Consider the following 25769-nt stretch of genomic DNA (forward strand, 5'->3'; position numbering starts at 1 on the left):
TTAGATGATTACTTAGTGAAAGCTTTTCCACCCACACTGAGAAGATTCCTGCCACGCTTCTGACTTAATGCTGGCTTTCTGCTGAAGGCTTTCACACCCTGCTCACATCCATTCATACCCGTCTCTCTGATGTGAATGCTTTGCTGTACACAGGGCTCTAGCTTTTTCTTTCGGGCTTCGTGCATTCAGTCCACTTGGAGATGATGGTCCACGGTGTGCACTGTTTTGAGTGCAGGGGGACATCCTCTATTACTGATGGTGTTATATTCAGTACACTTGTGAGGTTTCTCTCCCTTCTGAATTCTCTAATATATACAGAGATTTAGCTCCTGGAAGAAGACTTTCCCACATTCAGTGTGTACATAAGATCTCTCCCTTTGATCCTTTTTTGATGACAACTCCCTGAAGGCTTTCCCCTGCTACTCGGATGCATAGTTTTGCCTTCTCTGATGTCCAGCCAATCAATTTGAACCCCTGAATAAGGTATTTTGTTTGTTTTTTCAAATTTATGGAGTTTATAAGGCATTCTGCCTGTGTGGTTTCTTGTATGTTGAGTATGAGCTGGGCTGTACTTGTAGGCTTCCTCATATTCACTGCCCTTCAGTGATTTCTCCCCAGTATGAATTCTAAGTTCCAGTGAAAACGGGCTTCTGGATTGGAGGCTTCCCACATAACAATCATAGTATTTCTCTCCAGTATGAGTTCTGTGAGCAGAGTAAGGTTACATTTTGATAGAAGCTTTTACTTACCTATGGGTAAGGTTATCACCTGTGTCCAGTGTATGGGGACTTGTATAGGAAGGCCTTTTTATATTAATTACATTCTTACACCTTCTCACTACTGTGAATATTTTGACACATTTATTACATTTATTCTTTTTGGAAATTTCCCCCAAATTCATGGCATTCATTGTCTCACTTTACTCAGTGACTTCTTTGTGAATAAATGTAACTTTTCCCAAAAATATGACTCAGGTTTTCTGTTTCTTTTTCATATAGTCATCACTTTGCAAGACTCCTTCTACATTGGAATAAAACACACAATGACAAGTAAATCTTTCCACCATCGTTTGGTACAATGAAACCTTGTCAGAAATGCTCTGTTATGGTCACATCTTCGTTTCTACATATGAAAAACTCCCAAGTGTAAATATTTTCCATCTCTTGGGCTTTGAGAGGGGAGAATCGGCTCCAGTGTGGACAGAGTGATAGGTATGACAAGTGAGTTGGGAGTTTCAGAGATGACCTTTCACCTTGTGGAGCACAGCATAGGACCCCAGATGGGATAAGGCTCTGAAAGGGAGAGGCTGGGTAGAGGAGTGGATGGAAAGGCAGACAGGGGTGTGGAGAGGTAGATCAGTGAAGGGACTGGCCTTGGGCATTTTAGGTCGGTCACTGCATCCACGGATTACTATGGCAGGATGCTAAGTAGTCTTTGTGCTCGTCTTTCCCACTCATCCCATACACCAGTATCAGAACCACTGTTCCAGGGCACCAGCTCCCCACATTCGCAGGAACCCTGCTGCAGGCCCTGCCCTCTCTGAGAGCCTGCACCTGGCTGCAAGTCATTCTCATTTTTACCTGCAGACTCAGAAACAGAAATACCAGGAAGAGCACATTTACCTGGAGGATCATGGCCCCATGTGCTTCACGGATACAATCTGGCAGATTAAATATCATTAAGTTATTACACACACACACACACACACACACACACACACACACACACACACACATATATGCATAATGTCAAGAGATATGTTTTAAAGTCTTGGCTCCCGTGGACTGGCAAGTCTGGAATCTGAAGGGCAGGTGGCAGGTTGGAAACTCAGGCTGGAGTTGATGTTGTAGTAGTCTTGGGGCAAAATTACTTCTCTCCTGGATTTTTGCTCTTAAGGCTTTCAGTTGATTGGATGAGACCCACCCACATTAGTAAGGATAATTACTTCTCTCCCCTTGCTTGAAGTCAGCTGATCATACGTGTTAACCATATCTACAAAGTACCTTTACAGCAACACATTGCTTAGTGTTTGAATAACTGGGTACTGAAGCCCAGCCGAGAGGACACATAAAATTAACCATCACATGAAGTAGTGGGGGTCCCTCATGTGGAGCCCTGCAGGAGTATTATGCCATTTCTCCCAAATTAGACACCTTAGTTTTCTTGATACATATGCTTTCCAGAAACAGGTGCTGAATCTCCTGGTTCACATGAAAAACCCTGACTCTACTTATAACTATTCTACTCCAACTATGGATATTCTTTATCTAAAAGATAATTTCTATGTAATATATTGACCTATGAAAAGCTTCTGATTAGACTGTTAGATTTCAATATTGGTTATTCTGACTATTAATGCCCATTTCAACTTACATCATAATGTCATGGAAAGAACAAGAGTGGACACAAATCAACAGAATAAATTTCAATTCTAAATAGCATAAAACAAGGTTATGCCAAAGTCCTATTCTTCATTTCTCTTCCCTAAATAAATTGGCAGAGCCTTTTGCTTAAGTGGTTGATTAAACACTTACCTTCTCTGCTAAACATAAGGCTCTGCCACAACAATAGTACAAGAATAAAAATTATATAAGCTCATATGGACAAAGAGAGTATGAGGAGGGACAGGTTAGCCAAGAGAACTTTGCAAAGCAGACAACTGTACTTTGGAAAAGAGAAAGAAGAGAGGTCTATTTTGTACCAGAATTAAAAAGACTGTTACAAAGATTGAGTGCTTGGAGGTACTAGGTATATGGACAAGAAAGTAATGGAGAAAACAGGGAGTTATTTTGAAAGTCCATCTATGAAACAATGCCCACACTCACCCCAGACACAGAAAGCCATCATCAGAAACCTACCCACCAGAGATGAGGAAAGACAGTAGTTAGTTTTTTTTCTTAGAGACATTGACTGGGAAAGCCTGTGGTCTTAGGCACACAAGGAATGGCAGGGGGCAGGGGTGAGAAACAAAAGCATTATTTAAAAACCTTCCTACAGAAAGATTAACTTGTACCCTCACTCACCCTTAGAATTCTATAATCAGGCAACTACCAATCAGCTGTAAAGGCAGAATGAATTCATGTAAGGACATGAAGTTCATCTCTCATGCTTTCCTTCTTAGAAAGCTTTTGGAGGATGTGCACCTCAAAACTGTGGAGTAAACCAAGAAATGATGGATCCATTTCAAGAAATAAGTGGAGAAGATCTAGTTGGCATGATGTAGGCAATTTTAGAAAGCAAGTAGTCCATATTGGAGGGGAACCAAGGGTTCCGAGTGAAGGAATACAATATAAAGGTGAAACCAGAAGATGGTAGATCTATATGATGAAACATCTTATTATTTGCTAATTATTTGTGATCCTTTTTATAATACCCATCTTCCCCATTTCAGATTCATGAAAGCAATAACTGGATGCTTGGATAACCACTGTATACTAAGCTTAGCAGGAATTATTAAAATAATGGCTATGGCTCCCTTTCTGATTCTCTGGCCACTAGCCTCAGCTTTCCTCTTCTGGAACACTCCCGAGAAGTGACATTCTTAGTGATACCCCTCTCATTTGACCAGGATCCAGGACCTGCCATGGTTATCATGGGCTGTGCACATGAGACAGACGTCCCAGGGCTATGTTGTCAGGCTCAACTGTCTGCCTGTGAACCCATGGTCCCTGCACTCTCAGGCTGAAAGTGCACCCTGACCTCTTTCCACCTTGCTACCCGAGGGCTGAAGAAAGGTCATCTTGTGGAAGAAGTGTATGTGTGTAAAACCATGCCCAGAGCACAGGTGAAAGACTGGAGAGTTGTTACAGAGGCTCCCACCCACCCTCAGCCACATCAGCCCTACTCCAACATGGGGCATGGAGTAGTGTGACATCTGTAGCCAAGTGGCTCTCTACAGTGGCCTAGAATGTGCCATAAAGGAGGTGGCCCAATGCAGTAGGTAAGCATGTGTGCCCTGAAGCTTCACTGACTGGGGCCAATCCTTGATTTACCAGCTGTGTGACTTCTGACAAGTTTCAAGTGGAGATGGTAGACAGTCTCACATCATGAGGATTACGTGAGTTAATATATATGTGGAGTGCCTACAACAAACAGTACCTGGCCCAAGATAAACCCTCAAATGTTAACTGTTATCCCCAGCAACCGGGTAAACAGCTCTTTATATTCCATAGCCTGAACGCTATGGTTTCTGGGATCAGGTAGGTTTGGATGGTCACTGTGGGGAGCTAGGGCCAGGCTGGTCATAAAAAAACACTAACACTTGGAAGCAGGACTTCTGGCCATGTCTTAATGACATCTGCTTAGATAACCAGGTAACACAAATGCAGCCTGTACACCTTAAAACACTGGGTAGTTTCCTAATTTATTTTCAGGAAAACACACTGATGGATAATACTTATGGCAACAATTTTTCTAAGGATACTGATATATGGAATACAGAGTAACACATAAAATGAGGAAGGATATGTCCATATAACCAAATCCTGGCACTTGTATGGAATGATGATTAGCACAGCTGAGAATCCTTCAGTGATGGAAAACAACCAAGCCTTGCTTTTTTCTCCCTTAATGAACTGGTACAAAAATATTAAAAGCAAAAATATTACCAAAAATAGATTGAGCAGTTGTGGTGGTGCAAGTTGGGACACCTCCCACTGCAGGACAGAGTGGGACAGTTGTTTTATGTCAGTTTCCATGCTGTCCTGCTGGCTAATCCAGCGGTATATGGGAGGGTAGGGCACAGTGCAAAGGCAACAGGGGAGGAGAGCAATTAGACAGCTGGAGGCCACAGTGTTCTTCAATTCATGTTCAAGGGAATTAAGTTCATGTTCAAGGGAATTAAGCTGAAAGGCATGCTATTGTTGTTTGGGGCTACTTTGTTTCAGGACTCAGGCGCAGACACAGTAGCCTGGAAGTCCGAGTTTGCTGAGGGGTAAAGGTGCCATTTTAAAAGCAGTAGCTGAATGTGGAGAAAGGCAACATCTTAGGGAGACACTGTCAAGGCCAGGGAAGCTTAGGTGGTAGGGAGAACCCGGCTGTAAGATCAGCTGGAGATGAGGAAGGCCCGTCTGGGAACAGGATTAAAGGAATCTGAAAGGGGGAAGTTCAGAGCCATCTTCTTCCCCAAGAGCAGGAGGTTTCAGTGGCTGTGCAAGGCAGCTTGTAGATATTGAATATAACAAAGTCTGGGTGCTTATCCTGTAGCCTGCCCTTCTCCTAGGCAGAGTGGAATTGGTATGCCCAAGAAACTTCCCCATGGGCAATTCCCAAGTATGTTACAAGAGGCCTGATGTGGGAGGAGGTCCTCGGTCTACTTCTCCGGCTCCTGCATCTTTCTGTAGTCCAGGGGAGGCGGGTGGGGAGACTGGCTATGTAGGTTCAGCACTTGCTCTGCCACATGCAGGTTTGTTATGATGGCAGATTTGTGGGTGTGCTGGGGTCTGTGCACTACATGGGCATGGAGTAGTGTGACGAGGGCTGACGTGCTGAGGATGGCACAGTACTGGCTCACACACTGTAACCCTGAAGGGTCCCAGTGGTCCTCATCTGCTGCCAGTGTCTGTATGGCTGAGTGATAAGACTAGAAAAGCAAGGTGCAGAATGAACTACCTTCCCCAGGAATCTTTGGAAGTCTTAGGATTAACCTAGCTGGGGGTGGGGTATAGAAAAAAGTCCTTCTTATTAACACCATGCAGATCAGTTGGCAGAAGAGAAGGTGGGTAAGGGACTCTTTGTCAGGGTTCTCGAAAATGCACTTTTAGGGGCTGAGCCAAAGGCGGTGCTGGGGCAGGTCAGCCTGCCCTGGCAGAGCCATACTACTTCAGATCAGAAGTACAGAATAACACCCAGGCAGATGGCTCCCTGGCTGAGGTCACATAATAAGGTGTTAGTCCTACGGCACAATATAATAAAGCCATTGCTAATGCCTGGACAAACAGTGTTACCATAAATATACCCAAGTTGGCCCAGGCATATCAAATAGGCCATTTACTGACTATTTGCCATCCCAGACAGGAATAAGTCATTAGGCATCTGAGAGCTCTAATTTCATGAAAACCCAAGCCTGTTGGGAAATGTGGACTGTACAGGGCAAGCGGGCTGTAGTCTCAGATGGACGGCCTCCAGACTGCACTGGTTCTGGTGGAGCAGCAGCTCAGCTGTCACTGGGTCGAATACGGCTCTTAAAGTAGCAGCAGTTCTTGGCCCTGGCTCAACTACAGGCACACACCAAGGGGCAGTACCTCTCATCCAAAACAAACACAATGAACAAACTCAGCTGAGAAATGTATTTCTCAGGGCTTCGGGGTAAGAGGGGTGATAGAACTGTATGGATAGTTCGGCAGGCAGATTATCTGTAGTAACAAGCAGTGTTTCAAGCTCACTGTGGAATGTGGGGCTGCCAGCTGTGTGGCTGCAGATGTGTGGACCTAGGGCATGGACAGTCCCGAGTTGCCTGAAATGCTGCTTCACCCGCATCTTTACAGAGGGGAGTGGGGGAGGATGAACTGCTGATCACCTAACAGGAACTGCCTGCCCACACAAGTGGCTTTTATTAGATGGAAGATGAATTTAGAAAACTTGGGCTTTTAAAGCTGCCGGAAGCTTCCAAGTCTATGTTCAACCTGGAGCCCACAGATTCCACCATGATAGAAAATCTCCTGTAACTTGGAGCTGAAGTGCAATGTTTGTGGGGGCCAGCAGGTTTCCCCACTGGATGGGAAGCACTTCAGCATCCCAGGAACCTGCACTTTGCTTCCCAGAGTGACAGCTGACTTGTTCTTCCATCTTCATGATGTGGTATGTTCCAGCTTGGATAGTGCAGGCTTCCCGTGCTTTGTGGTGGGAAAGGGGAGAGTGCCACCAGAGGTGGTGTGTATGGAAGCACATAGGTATTATTCTATCTCTGTGATCCCACTGACAGCACTGAAGGATTAAAGATGGCAAAGAACAGTACCTGCAGGACTAGGGTATCAAACTTTTGGGCATGGACACTGCCCTGTCAGAGGATGTCAGAGGGCTGTCAACCACTTCTTGACCCATAGAACTACTCAACAGATTGCTCACTGCTGCCAGAACAGGTAGTCTTTAAGTGGAATATCCAGAAGGAGGAGATGGAATGGCCACTCTCAAATGCAATAGCAGAAATTCAGAGCTCTCTGCTTTTCCTGTGAATATTTTCAAAAAACTGAACAAAAGCAGGGCAAGGAGCAGGATGCAGGATGAAGCAGTTCAACAATAGGAGAGTAACACATTTCTTCTAATGCAGTGGACACAGAGGACTGCCTGACCAAGGGAAAGAGGGTGGGTCAGAACCTTTTGAGAAATCGCCTTGGAGCTCTAAACTCTCATCAAGTCACAGAAGTGGAGGTGGCCCAGAACACCACTAGGTGGTTGGAATCATCACACCTGAAGCTGAGCATGCTCCTCACTGCTGTGCATAGGTAACAACAGTGCAGAAAAACTGCAGGGTAATGTCTACACAGACTAAGCCCCTACTTTAGGTATCGTCCCAAGGTTCACTGTCAAGCTGAGTCCCAGGAAAACTGCATAACTCAAATACTTTGGTCAACCTCTGCCTCCCAGAGGTCCCAAGTTCTGAAAGATGGGTTTGGGTGCAATATTCATAATCATGGACTGAGTGTGAGGTCAGATCAGCACACTCCCCAAGGACAAATGAGGTGGTGGTAACCTGAGGTTACCAGTTAGGAGCTGCTAAATCAAAAGAGGGATGTGGCATTCAAATCAATTGTCCCAGGAGAATGCAGGTAAGAAGCCAGAGACCAAGGAGATCCAACAAAAATGGTTTGAAGCAGAAGGTGGGAAGCATAATTTAAGTAACTCCCAGGCTGATGCATGGGCACTTTCTTTACACTGGGAGTCAGCAGCGGGGGTACGGAAAACAAAGGGTTCTATTAAAGGTAGAAACTCTCTTATACAAGAGAACCAAGTAGAGTGAAATGCTTACAGGACATTCTTATTTTTTTGTTCCTTTTCTTCTCACCTTAAATTTTACAATATTGTAATTTCTTTTATCAAAATGTAAATTGGATACATGAATTTCCCTGATGTTCACGAAGCTCCATTTTGGTTCTGATACTTGGTAATTCAGACGAATTAAACATTACTGCTGTTCAGCTGAAGCAGTTCTCAACTATAAGGAGGGTTTAGCACTGAAAATTCTTGAAACCTGTAATACTGTGAGGCTTGACTCTCAGTAAATAAAAAAACTTTTCATGTAAGCTTTCATGGTTATTCTCTAGGAAGGATTCTCTTACATTCAATAATTAATACACTCAGTCACAAAGGTCTTCCATAAACTGTAGTCACATCACTTTTCTCCAATATGATGTCTCTGATGCTGAATGAGGTTTGCAGTCTGGTTGAAAGCTTTCCCACATTTATTACATTTATAGGGTTTTTCTCCTGTGTGAATCCTCTGATGTTGAGTAAGGTGTGTGCTTCGGATAAAGGCTTTCTCACAGATTTTACATTTGTAAGGTTTTTCTCTAGTATGAATTCTCTTATGTTGAGTAAGGGCTGAATGGTCACTGAAGGCTTTCTCACATATATTACAAGTATAAGGTTTCTCCCCAGTATGAATTCTCTGATGTTGGGCTAGGGCTGATTGGTCCCTGAAGGCTTTCTCACACAAACCACACCTGTAAGGTTTCTCTCCAGTGTGAATTTTCCGATGTCGAGCAAAGGATGAATTGTCCCTGAAAGCTTTCCCGCATTCACTACACTTGTAAGGTTTCTCTCCAGTATGAATTCTCTGGTGTTCAGTGAGGGAGGAGTTCACCCTGAAGGCCTTTCCACACTCATTACATTCAAAGGGCTTCTCTCCTGTGTGGATTCTCTGATGCTGAAGAAAGCTTGTACTCTGATTGAAGGCTTTCCCACATTCATTACACTTATAGGGTTTCTCTCCACTATGAATATTCTGGTGTTTGGTAAGATGTGCCCTGCACACAAAGGCTTTGTCACATATGTTACACTTAAAAGGTTTCTCTCCAGTATGTATTCTATGATGGTGGGCAAGGTGTATGTTTCGGATAAAAGCTTTTCCACATAAGTTGCATTCAAAAGGTTTCTCTCCAGTGTGAATTTTCTGGTGATAGGTCAGTGAAGAGCTCACGGAGAAGGCCTTGCCACATTCCTTACATTCATATGGTTTCTCACCAGTGTGAATTCTTTGGTGGTGGATAAGGTGTGTACTCTGGTGAAAGGCCTTTCCACATTCTCTACATTCATACCGTTTCTCTTTAATAATATTTTTCCCACTTGTTTTAAGTTTTTCAGTATGAATTTTCTGATGTTTATTAAGGGTTGAACTCTTAGTGAAGACCTTTTCACACTCACTACACTCAAAAGCTTTTTTGTTAGATTGAAATCTCTGACGTTGAACCAAAGATGAGCTCATAGAGCAGCAATTTCCAGAGTCATCACATCCCTGGTCACTAACCACAGATGAGGTTTTCTGGTGTGCAAATACCACTTGCTGCAACTTTATTTCCTGGTCGCCAGGCTGCCATTCCAATGGGCTATCACATTTCCAGTGACCATCTCTAGTGAATTTTTCCTTTCTCATCCACTGATCCAATTGTTCTTCAGGAATATCTGTCTTAAGAGTAGACGTCTTACTCACATGTGTAGTCATCCAGTCTGAAAGACATCAAAAAATGCTTTTCTCTAGTAAAACATCTAGTTGGGAAAAGATGACTGTGTTTATAATGGTACCAAAGAGGTTGCAGTTTTGAAGATTTCTTGAAGTGAAGAAAGGAAAGGGGAGGCAAAATGAACAGAGGACATGGCAGGAAGGGGGTGATCTAATGTACAATATAGGAAGCAGGAGGGCTTGGGAGCTTGAATTCAGAAATCACAGGCCCAGGTTGGGATCTTGAGTACAATACTTATATTCTTTGTGATTATAGAGAAATTATCTGACTTTCTGAGCCTCAAAAATCAGTAACAAAAAGAAACCAAAACCCTATTCAGACCACAGAATGCTAACAGATAAGAAAAAAATGTGCCTTGTCTATTTTAGTGATATGATCTTTAAAATAACTCCTATGTGGTCTTAAGAAACCATTGAAACCAGAGGTCAATGCTTGGTAGAAAAAAAAAATTAGCTCCAGATTAACTATTAAAAGCAACATTTTTATGTTTCACAGACTCATTTTAGGATTCAGATAGATAATAAAAAGTTAGGCTACTAGAAAGGCTAGATGAAACTCTCATATCTACTAATAAAATAAGGATTTCCTGACTATGGTAAGACTTTGTACTAAGAAATACAATGATAAGGACTATATACTAAGCACACAGGATGCAAAGATACCTGGGAAATCCTATCAAGAATCCCTCATCACTTTTTTTCTTTTGCACTCCAGAAATATCTACAAAGAGCTATAGTCAAAAATAAATAAACTCCTTAATTTATCTGGAAAATAAAGTTAAATACGTGTATTTTAAGTCTAAAATCCTGGTGAGCTCAGAATAATACATCCTTGCTCAAAAGAAAGAATGGTCAAAGTATTGCCAAATCTCGAAATCTTAAGGACGGATTTTCACTTCTGGACCTGACAGAGTAGCATATGGCAGACCAGTATTTCTGTGGAAAACAACTGGAAATTTGAGTTGAAAAAAAAAATATGTCTGAAGGCATCAGATGTCACCTAAGTCCAGCTTGATAGTCTAATATTTGGGAGAGAAATGAAAAACAAGAGGCGATGCCAACACTTAGTGGTTTTTTTCGTCCTAGAACTTGCTGAATTCTTAGGCTTCTTGGGATAAGAGACTAAAGCTAAGCAGAAGTTTCTAGTTTTCTATAGTGAGGGTACTGTGGGGCCAAAAACTGGACTTCAGGACATTCCAAGGAAGGGGGACAGACAGTCCTAGTAAATGGGACTCCTGCAGGGCTAAACCCTAATAGCAAAGGCAAACAAGAGGTAGGCAAAGCTTTACAAATACTGCAACCCAGTCTCCAGCTATCAAGTTCCTGGTTGGATTAAGGTGGTTTGCTTGCTTGTCTCCTAGAGGAGAACGCAAATATCCTGAGTAGTATAACATCATTCAGAGCCTTTTCACTTCTGCACATATAATGTTAGGATTCAATCAAAAAGTATGAAGGGTACTAAGAAACTGAAAAAGGGAAAATGCAGGTAATAGATAAAACCCACAGAACTCAAGATACCAAAGTTACCAGACACAGATTTAAAAATAAGCATGATTAATATGTTCGATACAACAGTTAAGAATGAGAATTTCAACAGATCAGAATCAAAAAACAAATGAAAACTTCAGAACTGAAAAATATAATTGAAAAAAGAACTCAATAGATAGATTTAACAGTATACTGACATCACAGAAGAAAGGAATAAATACATAAGCAGAAAACATCCCCAGTAAAACTTGGAGAAAAAAAATTAAAAAGACATATAAGACATGGTGAAAAAGTTGAACATATGTGTGACTGGAGTTCTGGAATAGGAGGAGGAAAAGAATAGGGCAAAAACATTATTTGAAAAAAATAAAGGCTGAAAAATGGATTTGAGAAGCATTATATACTTCAAGCAGGATAAATACAAAGAAATTCCACCTAGGCTTTACATGCTAGTAAAACTACTGAAAACCTAAGACTATTCTTAAAGTTGCTTAAGTGAAAAAAAATTGTTACCTTTAAAGGACGGGAATAAAAGGACTGACAGCTGTCCTTCAACAAAAACAAAGGAAGCTAGAAGCTAATGAAACAACATCTGAAGTTTTGAAAGAACTTAATGTCAAAGTAGAATTCAACAGAAAGAAGATATCCCTGAAAAATATGAAATGGTATTTATAGACAAATAAAAACAGAGATTGTGTCACCAGCAGACCCATATTAAAGGAAACAATAACACAGAAGAAAATCCAGGTGGAAATGTGAAAATGTAAAAAGGAACGGAAAGAGTAACTCTGTGGATTAATAAAAACATAATACAAAACAATAATTGTATCTTTTAAGGCTGAAAATACATACATAATTAAAATACATGATAAAAAATAACACAAAAGGTGGAAGGAAGAAAATGGAGTTAATGTTTTAAGGTATTAGCATTGTCTGGGAATTATTAAAAGTCAAAATTTACTTTGGATAGTAATAAGCTAGTGTAACTTTTAGACTTACCAATAAAGAACTAGTTAAAGAAGGTACATTAACAAGCTCATACAGGGTGAAAATGCAACAATAAAAACAGTTAACTCAAAAGAAGGTAAGATGAAAAGGATTTAAAGCAGGTGAGTAAAACAGAAAATAAACAGTAAGATAGCAGACACCCGATCCCATACAGACAGTAACTGGTCAAAGTATCCCATTAAAAACTAGGATTTGTGAGACTAGATTAAAAAAATCCCAAGTATATGCCACTAAGAAGAGAAATACCAAAAATAAAGACACAGAAATATAGAAAAGAATGGAAAATGATTCATCATGCAAGAACTAACCCCAAGAAAACTGGCCTATTTATATTAATGTCAAGCTCTCACATTTTAGAGAAAAGAGACTCCAAGACATCTCATATTGACAAAAGGGTCAGTTTTTGAGGACCATGTAACAAAGCTACATCTGCACACAACATAGCTTCAAAAATGCTATCACATAAAAATTGAGAGAATATAAAGGAAAAACAGAGAAATAAATATTAACAGTGAGATATGTTTATATACTACTCTCAGTTAACTTACATACCAAACAATTAAGAATAGAGATGATCTCAACACTCCGATAAAACTAAGTTGACCTGACTGATAACTCAGAGCAATATACTTAACAATGATCATATACACTTTCTATTTAAATGCATACAGAACATTTACCAAAACTGACCATATATGGGGCTGTGAAGCAATATGAATATATTTCACAGGACTGAGGTCATTCAGAATATGTTCTCTGAACCCAGTGAATTAAGTCAGAAATGAATACCAAAATAGCAAAGATAATTAGAGAACCCAGATATTTCTAAATCAAACAGTACATTTCTGAATAGCTGATAAATGAAACCAGAACAAAAATTAGAAAATATTTTAAACTAAATGATAATAGGAACCTGAAGTGGAACTTACAGGCTGCAGCTACAGCCATGGTTAGAAGGAAATGTACACCTATGTCTCTATAACAATTTCAATCGCAAGAAATGGCCTCAGGCATCGTATGTAGGACTATATATAAAAAATACAAGAAAAATAGCAAATTGAACTCAAAAGAGAAGGACAAAAATAATGAAGATAGTGGAAATGAATAACTCAACAAAAAAATTGATAGACCTCTAGCAAGACTAATCGAGAAAAAGAGAGAAGGCACATATTACTAATGTCAAGAATGATAAAGGTAAAGTTAGTACAACCTACCAGAATCTTATGAGCATAATTTTAAAAACATAAAATTGCAGACTATTTTCTCTCTGAACATTGATGCAAAATTCCTAAACATAATATTACCAAAAAGAATACAATGACTAAAAATGGATAATATGTCACAAATAAATTGAAATTCAAGTTGAATTCAATTGTTTTCACATTTCAATCACTCAATATCACATTAATAAAATAAAAGAGAAAAATCACATCATTATTTCAAAAGATGCTGAAAAGGCACCTGACCCAATTTGACATTCAGTCATGATAAAAACTCAGCAACACAGGGGTAGAGCATAACTTTCCTAACTGATAAAGAGTATCTACAAAAAATTGACACCAAACATCACAGTTAATTGTAAAATACTGAAAACACTGTCCTGAGACTCTAATGAAATGTTTTTCTGCTATCCTTATTTCTTCTTAATATGTACTAGAAGTCTTAACCAGTATAAGGTAAAAACTTTAAAAACCAAAGGTTGGAAAGGAAAAAATTAAAATGCCATTATTCTCATGATTATGTTCATATAAAAACACAAAATACCCTATGGACAATCTATTAGAATTAATTAGGGAATTTAGTAAAGTTGCTGGATATAAAATCAATATATAAAAAACCAATAGTGTATCAACAAATAACTGGAAAAATTAAACTTTCAAAGGATATTTATTATTGCATCACAAACAATAAAAACTTAGAACTAAATATAATGAGAGATGTGCAAGAACTGTACACATACAACTACAAAAAATTTTAGAGAAATTAAAGAAAACCTAAACAATGTAGGGATATACCATGTTCATAGAAGGGAATCATTCTAATTCTCCGCAATAATCTACAGATCCAGGCCAATTCTTATCAAAATCCCATCAACTGAATAGCTAATTCTAAAATTCTAAAAGCGAAGAACAAAGCTGGGGGACTTACATCAATTGTAAGACTCATTATAATGTTAGAGTAATTAAAACAGTATTGTGTTGCCACAAGATGAGACAAAAGAATTAAACAGAATAGAGTCCTGAAACAGACGTATGCACAAATAGACCCATGGAACAGATTATAGAACCCAGAATCAGACCCATGCATATGCACCCACGATATGTATGACAAAGGTACATTGCTGTGCCATGGGGAAAAAAGACAGTCTTTTCAGTAAATGATCTTGGACCGACTGGATACTCATATGGAAAACAATGAACAATAAATCTGCCATGTGGATTGAAGACCTAAATATGAAAGACAAATAATAGAGCTGCTGGAGGACAACACAGAATACCTTCATGGCCTCAGGCATCGTACGTAGGACACCAAAAGCATACACTATAAGGGGGGAAAAACCTGATTAACTGGACTGTCTTAAAATGTAGAACTTCTGTTAATCAAATGACACTATTATTCAGAATGGGAAATAATATTTGCAGTACATATATATATGGCAGAGGACTCAAATCTCACATATGTAACCCTATAAATCAATAAGAAAAGATCAGACAACTAAATATAAAATAGGGGAAAGAATTATAGATACTTCATAAAAGAGGATATTTAAACAATTAATAAAAAGATGATCAACTTTATCACAGTCGTAAGTTGAGACACAATGAGGTACTCCATATATCCTCTAGAACAGTGAAAAAAAATGCCAATCCTAAGTATATGAGAGGATATGGAATCCTCAGCTCCTACTGGTTGGAGTATAAACTGGTATAACCACTTTGGAAAACTATTTAGCAATGTCTATGAAAGCTTGTGTCCTCATGAACATTAGTACTGCTAGCTATACACTTGAGAGAATTGTAGACCTATATTCTCTAAAAGATGTACAAGAACATCCATAGCAGGGCCATTTATAATTGCTCCCAGCTGGAAATAAACCAAATGTGCAGTGACAGTAGAATGTGCAGGGTGGTAGGCAGGTGAAACACTGCACATTGGTGAGAATGAACTGACAACTATTGCTACATAAACACACTACTGAAGGAAAGCAGCCAGCCCCAGACAACTACATGCCATATGACTCTATTTATAAAAAGTTTAAAAGCAGGCAAAACAAAGCTGTGGTCAGGGTAGTAGTTATCTTTATGAAAAAAGTAATGGAGGGGATAAGGGAGGTTTCTGGAACATGAGTAACATTCTATTTCTTGGTATAGGTGATTACTCAGGGGTATGTATACTGTAAAAATTTCTTGAGTTGTATGTTTACAGTTTGTGTATTATTTCCAAAAGAGTTTACTTTAAAAAACTCTGGGAGACAGCTTTCAAAAATAACAATTTGGCTAAGGAAAAATAACTGCTAGCTTTCTTTTCTAGCAGTGATTGGACTGTGATAATAAAAATATCACCTCTATATAAGACAGCATTTGTCTTCCTAATGTTTAATCTTACAGGATAACACCCATCTAGCTGTTTATCAAGAGGGGAGTCAAACACATCTTGGCTTTACCACAGTGACGATTAACTGAGGTGAGGAAAGACTGGCCTTGCTGATAATATGAAAGAAAACAAATGAGCCCTCAGAGTCAGCTCTCATCTGGCACCCAGGTCACCTCAGGGTGGGCTGAAGCAACACTCCTAGCTGCACTGGTCCACTTTTTAAAAAAAAGAAGTAAGGTTTTAAACTATATAGCTCTAGGGTTTCAAGCAAGACATGCAAATAGTATGATCCAAGCCCCTTCACAATGTAGTCAAGAGATCACCTCCAGGGAGGGACCAGAAACAAATCCAATTTACTGTCAAATCACTGAAAATTTTGACACCATGGTACATCCAGAAGTGAGGAGTGGAGGCGATAAAATACAGAGGATTGGCTTAGGCCAGTTTATGAAGACTTCAGGCCCCCAGATCCCTTCTCCACCCCAGAGGGGCGGAGGTACTTCCCACTCCCAACTCGGCAAATGATTGAAGGCTTTTTCTTCTGGAGAGATAAATCAAAGCTGCTCTGGACTGAAGACACCAGGGCAGCTGAGCGGGGATGAAGACACAAGCCCCCTCACTCACCCATGCAGAGCTTCCAAAAAGGGCTTAAATCCTCCCACTGTTTAACTGGCAGACAATCAGGGATTAGGAGACAGCTGAGGAAAGCCTCTAATAGGAAAGAGGTATCAAGATGATTAAAGAGAAAATTTGAGAACCTACAGCCTGTGAAGGGAGAAGAAAATGAGGTAAATATTTTAATGGTAACACATGAACCAGAGCTTACAAACAAAGCAATATTCAGAAAACTAAGAGCTCTTGGAAATTTTAAATGATGGCAGAACTTAAAAACTCAACAGAGAACTCCCATGTTAAACAATTAGAAAACTAGAAAAAAAAATGAAACAACTGCTTTTAGGTAATGGCCAAATGACAAGGAAAGATGGTGATTCCCAGGAGAAGGGAAACAGACAAGGGAAGACCCCAGGTGCCGTGGGTTAGCCTGGAGGCAGCTGCCGGGTCCCAGCACAGGACCAGAACAGCCCAGGAGTCTTAATGAATTCAAGCACCAGACATCAGGGGCTGGGGGGGCCAAGGCAGCTAACATCTGTGGCCCCCCACGCAAGAGAAGAAAGCTGTGGAAACTGAATTTCCCAAAAGGAAAATTGCTGTACTATAGGACTTCACTGGATCTAGCAAACACTTAATGAAGAAATAACACCAATTCTACACATTTCCCAGAAAACAGCAGAGAGGGGAAACATCCAAATTCATTTATGAGGCTAATGTTACTCTGATACCAAAAACAAAGATATTACAAGGAGAGAAAATTATAGAGGAATATATGCCTTATGAATACTGATGCAAACATTCTTAGCAAAATGTTAGCAAATTAAATCCAGCAATATTTAAAAGATAATAAATCAAAATTAAGTTGGGTTTATTCCAAGTTTGATTTGATATTTTAAAACTAATCTTTGTAATTCACTATATCAACTACATCATCTTAAGGATTCAGAAAAGCATTTGACAAAATTCAAGGTCCATTTATGACAAAACAAAACTCTCATCAAACCAGGAAGAGGTGTTGTGATATAGATTTATAGTGATTCAGATGACCAAAATATATTTCTCAGATATATCTGGTCTTCATCCACAGTTCCTGAAAAAGCTTTAAAGCCAGAAAGGTGAAATGGGTGTCTTGTTATGTTAATGAGAGACTTCTGGACACCATTGACTGGTGAGGATTGGAGACTGAATCAACCAATGGCCAATGATTTAGTCCATTATGACTATGCAGTGAAGCCCTCAAAACCCATGAGAAGTTGGGAATGTAAATTAGTTCAACCATCATGGAACGCAATATGGAGGTTCCTCAAAAAACTAAAAATAGAAATACCATTTAACCCAGTAATTCCACTCCTAGGAATTTACCCAAAGAAAACAAGATCCCTGATTCAAAAAGGCATATGCACCCCAATGTTTATCGTGGCACTATTTACAATAGCCAAGAAATGGAAGCAACCTAAGTGTCCATCAGTAGATGAATGGATAAAGAAGATGTGGTACATACACACAATGGAATATTATTCAGCCACAAAAAGAAAACAAATCCTACCATTTGTAACAACATGGTTGGAGCTAGAGGGTATTATGCTCCAGTGAAGTAAGCCAGAGAAAGACAAGTACCAAATGTTTTCCCTCATTTTTGGAGTATAAAAACAAAGCAAAACTGAAAGAACAAAACAGCAGCAGCTCAAAGACTCCAAAGGGGACTAGCAGTTACCAAATAGGAGAGGTGGGGGAGGGTAGGTGGGAAGGGAGGGAAAAGGGGGTTAAAGGGCATTATAATTAGCATTCACAATAAAGGTAGGTCACAGGGAAGGCAGTACAGCACAGAGAAGACAAGTAGTGACTCTATAGCATCTTACTATGCTGATGGACAGTGACTGCAATGGGGTGTGCAGGGGACCTGAAAATATGGGTGAATGTTGAAACCACAATGCTGTTCATGTGAAACCTTCATAAGATTGTGTATTAGTGACACCTTAATTAAAAAACACACATACACAAGAAGAGCCTTTTGCTTTTCCTTTTGCATCCTGCTTCTGTCAGATAGCTTCCACGCATGGGGAACCAGAACGCTTCCATGTGCCACCAGCCAGGCCCTAAGCTCCACAGGACAGAAGCTCCTTTTATTTTGGACCTTGCCCTATGTGTCACTTCATCTGGCTGTTAACTTGTATCCTTTATTATAAATTAGCAAACCTACAAAAATGGGTGTTTCCAGAGTTCTGTGAGTCATTCTAGTAAATTAATCAAACCTAGGGGCCAGGTGGTTCCAACAGTTGTTTGGAAGCACAGGGAACTGCCCGGGGGTGTCTAGAGTGGGGTGGAGGGCAGTCTTGTGGGAGGGAGCCCTTAACCTGGGCAATCTGGTTCTTTGTCTAGGCAGATAGTGTCAGAACTGAGTTGAGTTCTCCAACACCCAGCTGGTGTTCGAGAATTGCTTGGTGTTCTGCCTGAGAACCAGCCCCTGACCCCACCCCACAATGGAATTAGGTCTGGGAAGCAGAAAGGAATTGGTGTCAAATGTAGGTGTAAACTTCTTCAACCTGATAAAGGGCATCAAGGTGGGATGGCCCCTCTCACAGCTGCTACTCAGCAATGTGCTGGAGTCCTAGGCAGTGTGCTGAGAACACCTGGATCTTGTGTGCACTGCTATGGGGGTGCAAAATGGAACCGTCACTTTGAAAACAGCTTCACAGTGTAAAGTTAAATACACCATTTAGTATACAACCCAGGATTCCTACTTCTAGACATTTACCTTAGTGAAAACTTATGTTCACAGGCATCTGAACTAAAAAAAGTCCACACAAAAACTTGCACCAGAATGTTCACAGCAGGTTTAGCCAAAACCTGAAAACAACCCAAACATTCATTAATGATGACTGGATGAACTAACAGTCCTCCATCCAGACGAAAGGACGCTACTCTGCAAGAGTGAGGATGAGTCTCAGAGAGAGTAGGCTAAGTGAAAGGAGGCAGACCAAAAGGGTACACACTGTATAATTCCATTCATCTGAAATCCAGGACAGGTAAACTCGTCATGCCAGAAGCAGATCAGTGTGGCCAGTGGCCGGGGACTGGGGAGGGGATGAACTGCAAAGAGGTAAGGGACCTTTTATGTTAGGGACAATGAAATGTTATTTTTCTCAATTTGATGATGGTTTACAACCATATAAATTTGTCAAAACTGATCAAATACTACTCTAAAAATGGGTGGGTTTTTCTGCATGTAAATTATAATTGAATGAGGCTGATCAAAAATATTTTAAAAACCTCAAAGGAAGAATTGGAAGATAAAATTGAAGAAACCTGTCAAATACTAGAACAAAAGGCATAAAGATGGAAGTTTTAATAAAAAGATAAAATTAGAAGACCAGTCCAGGAGGTAGGAAGCATGCCATGAAGAGAAACTAGAAGCTGAAGGTGGAAATCAAACAGTACTAGAAGAAAAGTGTCTTAGAACCAAAGGGCAGGAATTTAAATAGAAAGGTTCACCAAATGCTCAGCCAAAGGCTCACCAATGCTCAGTGGATACAAACACAGAACCACACAGGGATGTTACCAAGGACGCTGGAGTAAATGAGGAGAACCTGCAAGCTTTCAGAGAGGAAAAACAGGTCACAGATGATGACGAATCAGAATGACTTGGAGCTTCTTAAGTGCAGACTGAAGTCCAGAAAACAATGGAGTAATGTCTTTAAATTTCTGAAGAAAAAGATTTCCAGTGTCGAATTCTATCTAGTCAACTATTCAGCAGGTGTCAGGGCAGTAAAAAGAAGTTTACAGCCTAACAGGTCATACAAAATGTATTCCCATGTGTCCTTTCTTAGGAAGCGAGTGGAGGATGAGTGTCATCAAAAGAAGAGAGTAAATCAAGAAAGGTGACATGGGGCCTGCAGCCAGGAAAGGGGGGTCTCAGGAGGGTGACAGTGGGGCATCAACTATTCTAGAACAAAGCAGGTCAGAGGGCTCCAGAAGAGACTTTTCCAGGAAAAAATGAAATTGTTAGAATGACTGATGAATCTGAAAGTCTTGAGATATGGATAGCCAGAGAAAGGCAGCAATTAAACTACTGACCAATAATATATACATGGATCAGTTGTGAGTAACACTTGAACAATGTGAATACTCATTGCTCTGACTGAAATTGCATCACAACCGCACTGGAGGCCAGGGAATGGAAAAGGCAACAGCGTGAGCAGCCAGGAAGGTGAGTCTACTCCTCACTGTCTATAGAAGGAACGTCTAAAGCTGGAAAGAGGGGCCAATGCAAACATGCTGCTCGGAGAATCAAAGCAAAAATACCAAGAAACCAGCTAAGAGAAGAGAAAGTGAGGACTTCTAAAGAGGGGAGAATGAAGGAAAGGGGGGACAAGGAGCTGCATTTTTCATAATAAATATTGTTGTTTCACTCAACTAAATGCAGGTATTACTTTGATACAATTTAACACTAAAAGAAAAATACTTGAATGGACTCCAGAAAAGTTAAAGGGAAGAAATAACAAAGAGTGAAAATTAATGAAACAGATCAAGATAAAATAAGATCAGCAAAGCCAAACAATCATTCATTAGAAATCTATTAAAAAAGCAAGCCCCTGACAAGACTTACACAGAAAAAGCTACCTGACCCAGTGGGCTCCTGAAAACAAGCAACAGCCACTCAACTGTCATGTTCCTGTGTCCCCAGGCAACAAGTCTATGCCACTTACTAGGAGTGCCAAGCACCATGCTGGGTGTGAGTGACTTGGTAAAATATGCCACAAACCTGGCTGTGTTCTCCTGGTCCTTACAGTCCAGTGTAGTGCCAGCAAAAGGTGGAGAACAACAAATGCTGGCTGATGTATGTACAGCAGGGTGAACAAATATGAAGGTGGCTGAAAAAATGTGCAACATTCAGCTAGGAGAGCAGCATCCTAGGTGCGTGGTGCCCACCCTTGGGACTGGAAGCTGTCCTGTGTAAGCAGCATGGTTCCCCCTCACTGGGGAAGTGTGAGCAGAGGCTGCACTGTGAGATGCTCAACAGGACACACCAAATGTCCAAAGGACACCTGATGTCCTTTCCCAACTGGACACTATTAATTTATGCTAAATAGGGAGAGAAGAAAATCATGGAGTGGGGGCCCAGGCAGGCACAGACTGCTACATAATTTCCTGCAGGAACAAATGTGGCAACAAGGTTTGGAGGCGAACAAGAAGGGAAATAATGTCATTTCTCAATCCACAGGCCTGGTATAGGTCCCAACGCTTCCCACATGCAGGTTTCTTACCAAGACAGAAGCCTCCCCAGGTGTCCTCTGGCATCCACTCTTCCCCTTTTCCCAGCTGAGAAAACATATCAGGTTTGGGTCCTAAGAATCCTGTTTTTTGGGGGAAAAAATGGACCACATCTGTTCATACCAGAGAGAAAATCATTGCAAGGGTGACATCTGGTCCTAGGAACTTCCTGGAAAAGGCAACTTGATAGGAAGTCCCAGGGTAGAGACGATTTCCCAGACAGAGGAAAGGATGGCTGGGGCCCGGCCCAGAATCTGTTCCCATGTCTTTCCCCCTGCCAAAAGGGAGGCAGGATTCAACTCCTTGCCGCCTGAGGCATCTGCACTTGGACTCTGTAAGAGTCCTGCACCAGGAGACCAATGACAGGCATGCAGCAGCCTTGACAGTAACGTCCTCAGTCAACCTATTCCCAGCCCAGTCTTCTATATGCAACCAGCTTAAGGGTCCCAAAGAGATCTCCAAGTGTGAAGACAGGCCTTCAGGGGCCCCCCACGTACCCAGTGAGACCAGGTTGCTGTAGTTCTCCAGCATCACGTCCCTGTACAGGGCCCTCTGAGCAGGGCTCAGCTGTGACCACTCATCCTGGGTGAAGAGCACGACCACATCCTTGAAGGTCACCAACTCCTGTAACAGCAAACCCATCCCTGTTGACTGGTGGCCCCCAGGAACTGGCTGAGATCTGCAGGACTGTCAGCATACAGGGTTGGGGGGTTGGTGTTCTGTGATGTGGGAAGCACTTCCTTAGGATCTCCTAGGGGCTGAGCTTCTATAACACTGTTCTTTGCTTTGAAGAAACACATATTGTGGAGAAGACAGGCTTACTCAGTACCAGGACTTCACACTTTTGTTCATTTTGCCCTAAACATTTTCTCCCATCTCCCTCAATCTGCCCCACCCTGCTTCTACCCCCACAACTACGGCCAGTCCTACCCAGGTCTCAGCTTAGACATTCCTTCCCCGACACAGGACTTCCTCGCTGCTCCCGAATCACCTGTGCAGGCCCAACAAAGCATAGTCCCACCATATATGAGTTGTGGCTTACTTTTGGTTTCCCCCAGTGGCTATTAACTCCAAGAAGCTGTGGGCCACATATTTCTACATCTCCTTTACCTTCCCAGTATGTCTTCTAGGTCATGGGCCATGTGCCTAACACCTGTTATTTGTTGCTCAGCAATTCCTGCTATACTTCAGCTGCTCACCTACCCACCTTCAACCCAAACACATGGTTCTTATGGCAACAGTCCTTCTGAACCATGCGACCTTGGCCACTCTGACCACAGGTAGTCCTTCCTTGGAAACTCTTGGCTGAGAAGCTGAGGGACCAGATGTGCACTGACGAAGAGCTAAGCAGAGAAGAAAGCCAAAGATCCAAATGAAAGGACTTTTAGATTATTCTAGACCTTCCTTGCTTAGCCAAAGCCCAGGTGCACCTTTGCCTTTGGATTTTGGGAGACATCCCAGTATCCTTTCAATAATGGCCTGCTTTGGCTTAAGGCAGTCTGAATTAGTCTGCTACAAGTAGGCAGCCAAGAAACATCTGGTGGAATGAACCCATGAGCCAATCTGCCAGGGAGCGGTGCTCCCCTCTGTATCACTGACATAGATCATCCACCCCCACACATTTTACATTCCTAAGTTAGCTTTGTAGAATGATGTCCAAATTAACGCAGTCTGTAAACCTGAGATAACTGTGATACGAACAGTAGATTTAAGGACAAGGTGGAGAAGGGAAGTATCACAGTGGACTGACACTGTGGCTTCACAGAAAATACACTGCCTGAGATGGGTTCCAAAGGACAAGTCAGAAATCAAAAGGAGGTGGGCAGACGGTGAACAGTGACCATATTGAGTATGGCATCTTGAAGCGGCTGCTCATCCCTTCCAATGACTTCTCCCACAGATTCCTGCTTTACACAGGCTTAAATGTGAAGGCATTAGAATGATTTTGCCCAATTCATCAGAATTTATACACTCCAGTGAATGCCACCTGCTTCAAATTAAAGCCCATACATACCCTTGTTCTAAACAGGCTGGCACTGCTCAAAGCTTTTCAGTAATTTATAGGAATAAAAAACATATTTGAATGATTGCATTGTACCCAATATTCCTCTGAAGTAAAAAGCCATTAAGAAAAAAAAGAGCCTGGTAAATCCCATGTCCCCAAGAAAGTGTTCCAATTTCTGTCTTCTCTTGCTTCTTGTGTGGGTACTATCTTTACCAATGTAGATTTCTAATCTTACTTGCAGTGGCAAGAGTGAGGTTTCCAATTCAACCCAACGTGGGTTCCAATTCTGGTTGTGTCACTTATGTGACCTGCAGCAAGTTCCTTAGCTCCCGACACCCACTAGGATGAGCCCAACACAGGGCGGGGTTAGGGGAGAAAGGAGCAACTGAGTCAGACCTCCGAGACTGGATTGGGAGAAAGCTCCCGGTCAGGGTAAAGAAATATGCCCACTGTCTTCAAATCCTCTAAGGCAGTTTAGTTGGAGACCTCCACAACAACCCCCAACTCACCTGGACTGTGGGTGGCAAGTGCCTGACTGCCATTCCTTCTCTGGTGTGACCTTCTAGGGACAGGCAGAGTGGGACTCCACAGGCTAGAAACTTCTACACACCTGTTTTATGAAGAGAGGTCAAAAGATTATCACCCAGCAGCCCAAAGTGAGGCTGTGAGCATTGGCATCCTGGGAGTCCTCCAATACCCTGAGGTGGTGAATTTTTAGCCTGTTTTGCTCCCAATTCTCTCTCTTCCTTCTGAGGGTATTTCCACGCCAAAGGGAATGACGCACCATGCTGCTACACCTCCTACACCGTCTTTCCTCTAGCATCTGAGTCAAATCCTATTTTCCCTTCTGTATCTTAAATACATTGACTTCTCCGTGCTGAAAGCAACGTCTGGCCCCGTTCTCACGCTTTCTACTCACCCTAGGGCCTTTGCCCTTGAATTACCTACCCTTAAAGATCTCAGGAGAAAAGTCTCTTCCCTGGACCGCTGCCTAATCCTGGGAGGGGAGTGGAGGAAATGGGGAGGGAGAGTCGTCTTCTTTCTCCTCAAAAAGGAAACTAAGCAGGCTGGATTTCATTGTCAGTCTATCTCGGGCCAAGTTCTTCAATGGCCTCAGGCCTCTCCCCCTCTGGAACCCAGTTTGGGTGACCTGGTGTCAAAGGTGGGTGAGACACAATTTATTTGGGTGGAGGGGGCGATGTGGCAAGGAATCAAATTCACACAACCCATCCTCCCTCCCTCTGCCGCTCTGCCGCGACACCCAGGGAGCTGCTGCGGGGCTGCTCGGCCGCTGCCCCCGCCTCGCCGAGTTCCGCATACAGGGCTCGGAACCCCACCGGGAGCATCTCCCCGCGGAGCGAAAACGGGCTTCCCGGAGTCGGCTCCAGGACACGCGCCAGAGGCCCCGACCGCAACCTCTTCCACAAGCTCTTGCAGGTTCGGACCCTAAAACCAAGAGCCCACACCTGGCCGACTCCCTTTTTCTCTTTAGAATCAAATCTCAGCCCATTCCGGGAAGTTTGGGGTAACAGCTCAACGTCCTCCAGAACGGACCACGACCCTGACCTACTCGGCTTTCTCTCCGCCCTTCCCCCGGGCCCGACCACCCACCAGCGGCGCCCGCTCTCGCGATGCGGCTTTGGCCACCGTGCCTGGTCACCGCTGAGCTGCCCTTCGAGGAGCCTCTGGCCGCGGCGAGAGATCGCAACTGCCACTTCGCAGGCAGAACACAATGAGCTGGAGTCTGCAGCCCGGGTTGGAATTGCGCTTGCGCGCTGCTCGGCCCTTCAACACCCCAGCCTAGCGGCTTTCCTCGCTGAAACTACATTTCCCAGGAGCCTGTGCGGGGGTGTAAGCTGTCCGTATACCGCTAATTCCCCCCGCTGCACTAACCCCTACGCGCGGCTTTGGTTCCGCTCTGTTCAGACGGGGCTAGGTTTCTTGCCTCGAAGAAAAATGCCTGGAAAGATAAAGAGGAGCGAAAAGTTGACAATGGGATAAGCGAAGTGAGTCTGCGGGAGCGGCGCCTGGTCCTGTGAGGAGGGCGGATCGGGGACGGTCCCTGAGGACGGAGTAGGAGGCGCGATCCTGAGGGAGGGAAGACGGCACCGAGGC

The 25769-nt window shown here is 42.2% G+C and overlaps 1 protein-coding gene across 3 annotated transcripts; it reads right to left on the minus strand.

Moving 5' to 3' along the window:
* Positions 1-2402: 2402 nt before the first annotated feature.
* On the minus strand, positions 2403-25438 carry LOC118916093 (zinc finger protein 454). Of its 3 annotated transcripts, XM_057490329.1 has the most exons (6): positions 25266-25402; positions 24603-24804; positions 24164-24264; positions 22147-22273; positions 21643-21732; positions 2403-9663 (listed from the first exon to the last, which is right to left on the minus strand). In XM_057490329.1, the coding sequence occupies exons 3-6, from the start codon at positions 24194-24196 to the stop codon at positions 8330-8332; spliced, it is 1584 nt and encodes a 527-aa protein (XP_057346312.1). In that variant the 5' UTR covers positions 24197-24264; positions 24603-24804; positions 25266-25402; the 3' UTR covers positions 2403-8329. The 3 variants fall into 3 exon arrangements, with proteins under 3 accessions (XP_057346312.1, XP_036748523.1, XP_057346313.1); XM_036892628.2 differs by lacking the exon at positions 24603-24804 and having other exon boundaries at positions 25307-25438; XM_057490330.1 differs by lacking the exon at positions 24603-24804 and having other exon boundaries at positions 25266-25383.
* Between the last annotated feature and the right edge of the window lie 331 nt (positions 25439-25769).

The sequence above is a fragment of the Manis pentadactyla genome, chromosome 13 (genome assembly GCF_030020395.1).
Source record: "Manis pentadactyla isolate mManPen7 chromosome 13, mManPen7.hap1, whole genome shotgun sequence".
Lineage (NCBI taxonomy): Eukaryota > Metazoa > Chordata > Mammalia > Pholidota > Manidae > Manis > Manis pentadactyla.

Coding starts and splice junctions, on each gene's coding strand:
- LOC118916093 (XM_036892628.2), bottom strand. CDS start 24,196: ATGGCAGTCAGGCACTTGCCACCCACAGTCCAG. Junction 22,274..24,163: donor ACTTGCCACCCACAGTCCAG/GTGAGTTGGGGG, acceptor TTGCTGTTACAG/GAGTTGGTGACCTTCAAGGA. Junction 21,733..22,146: donor CAGCAACCTGGTCTCACTGG/GTACGTGGGGGG, acceptor CCCAAAAAACAG/GATTCTTAGGACCCAAACCT.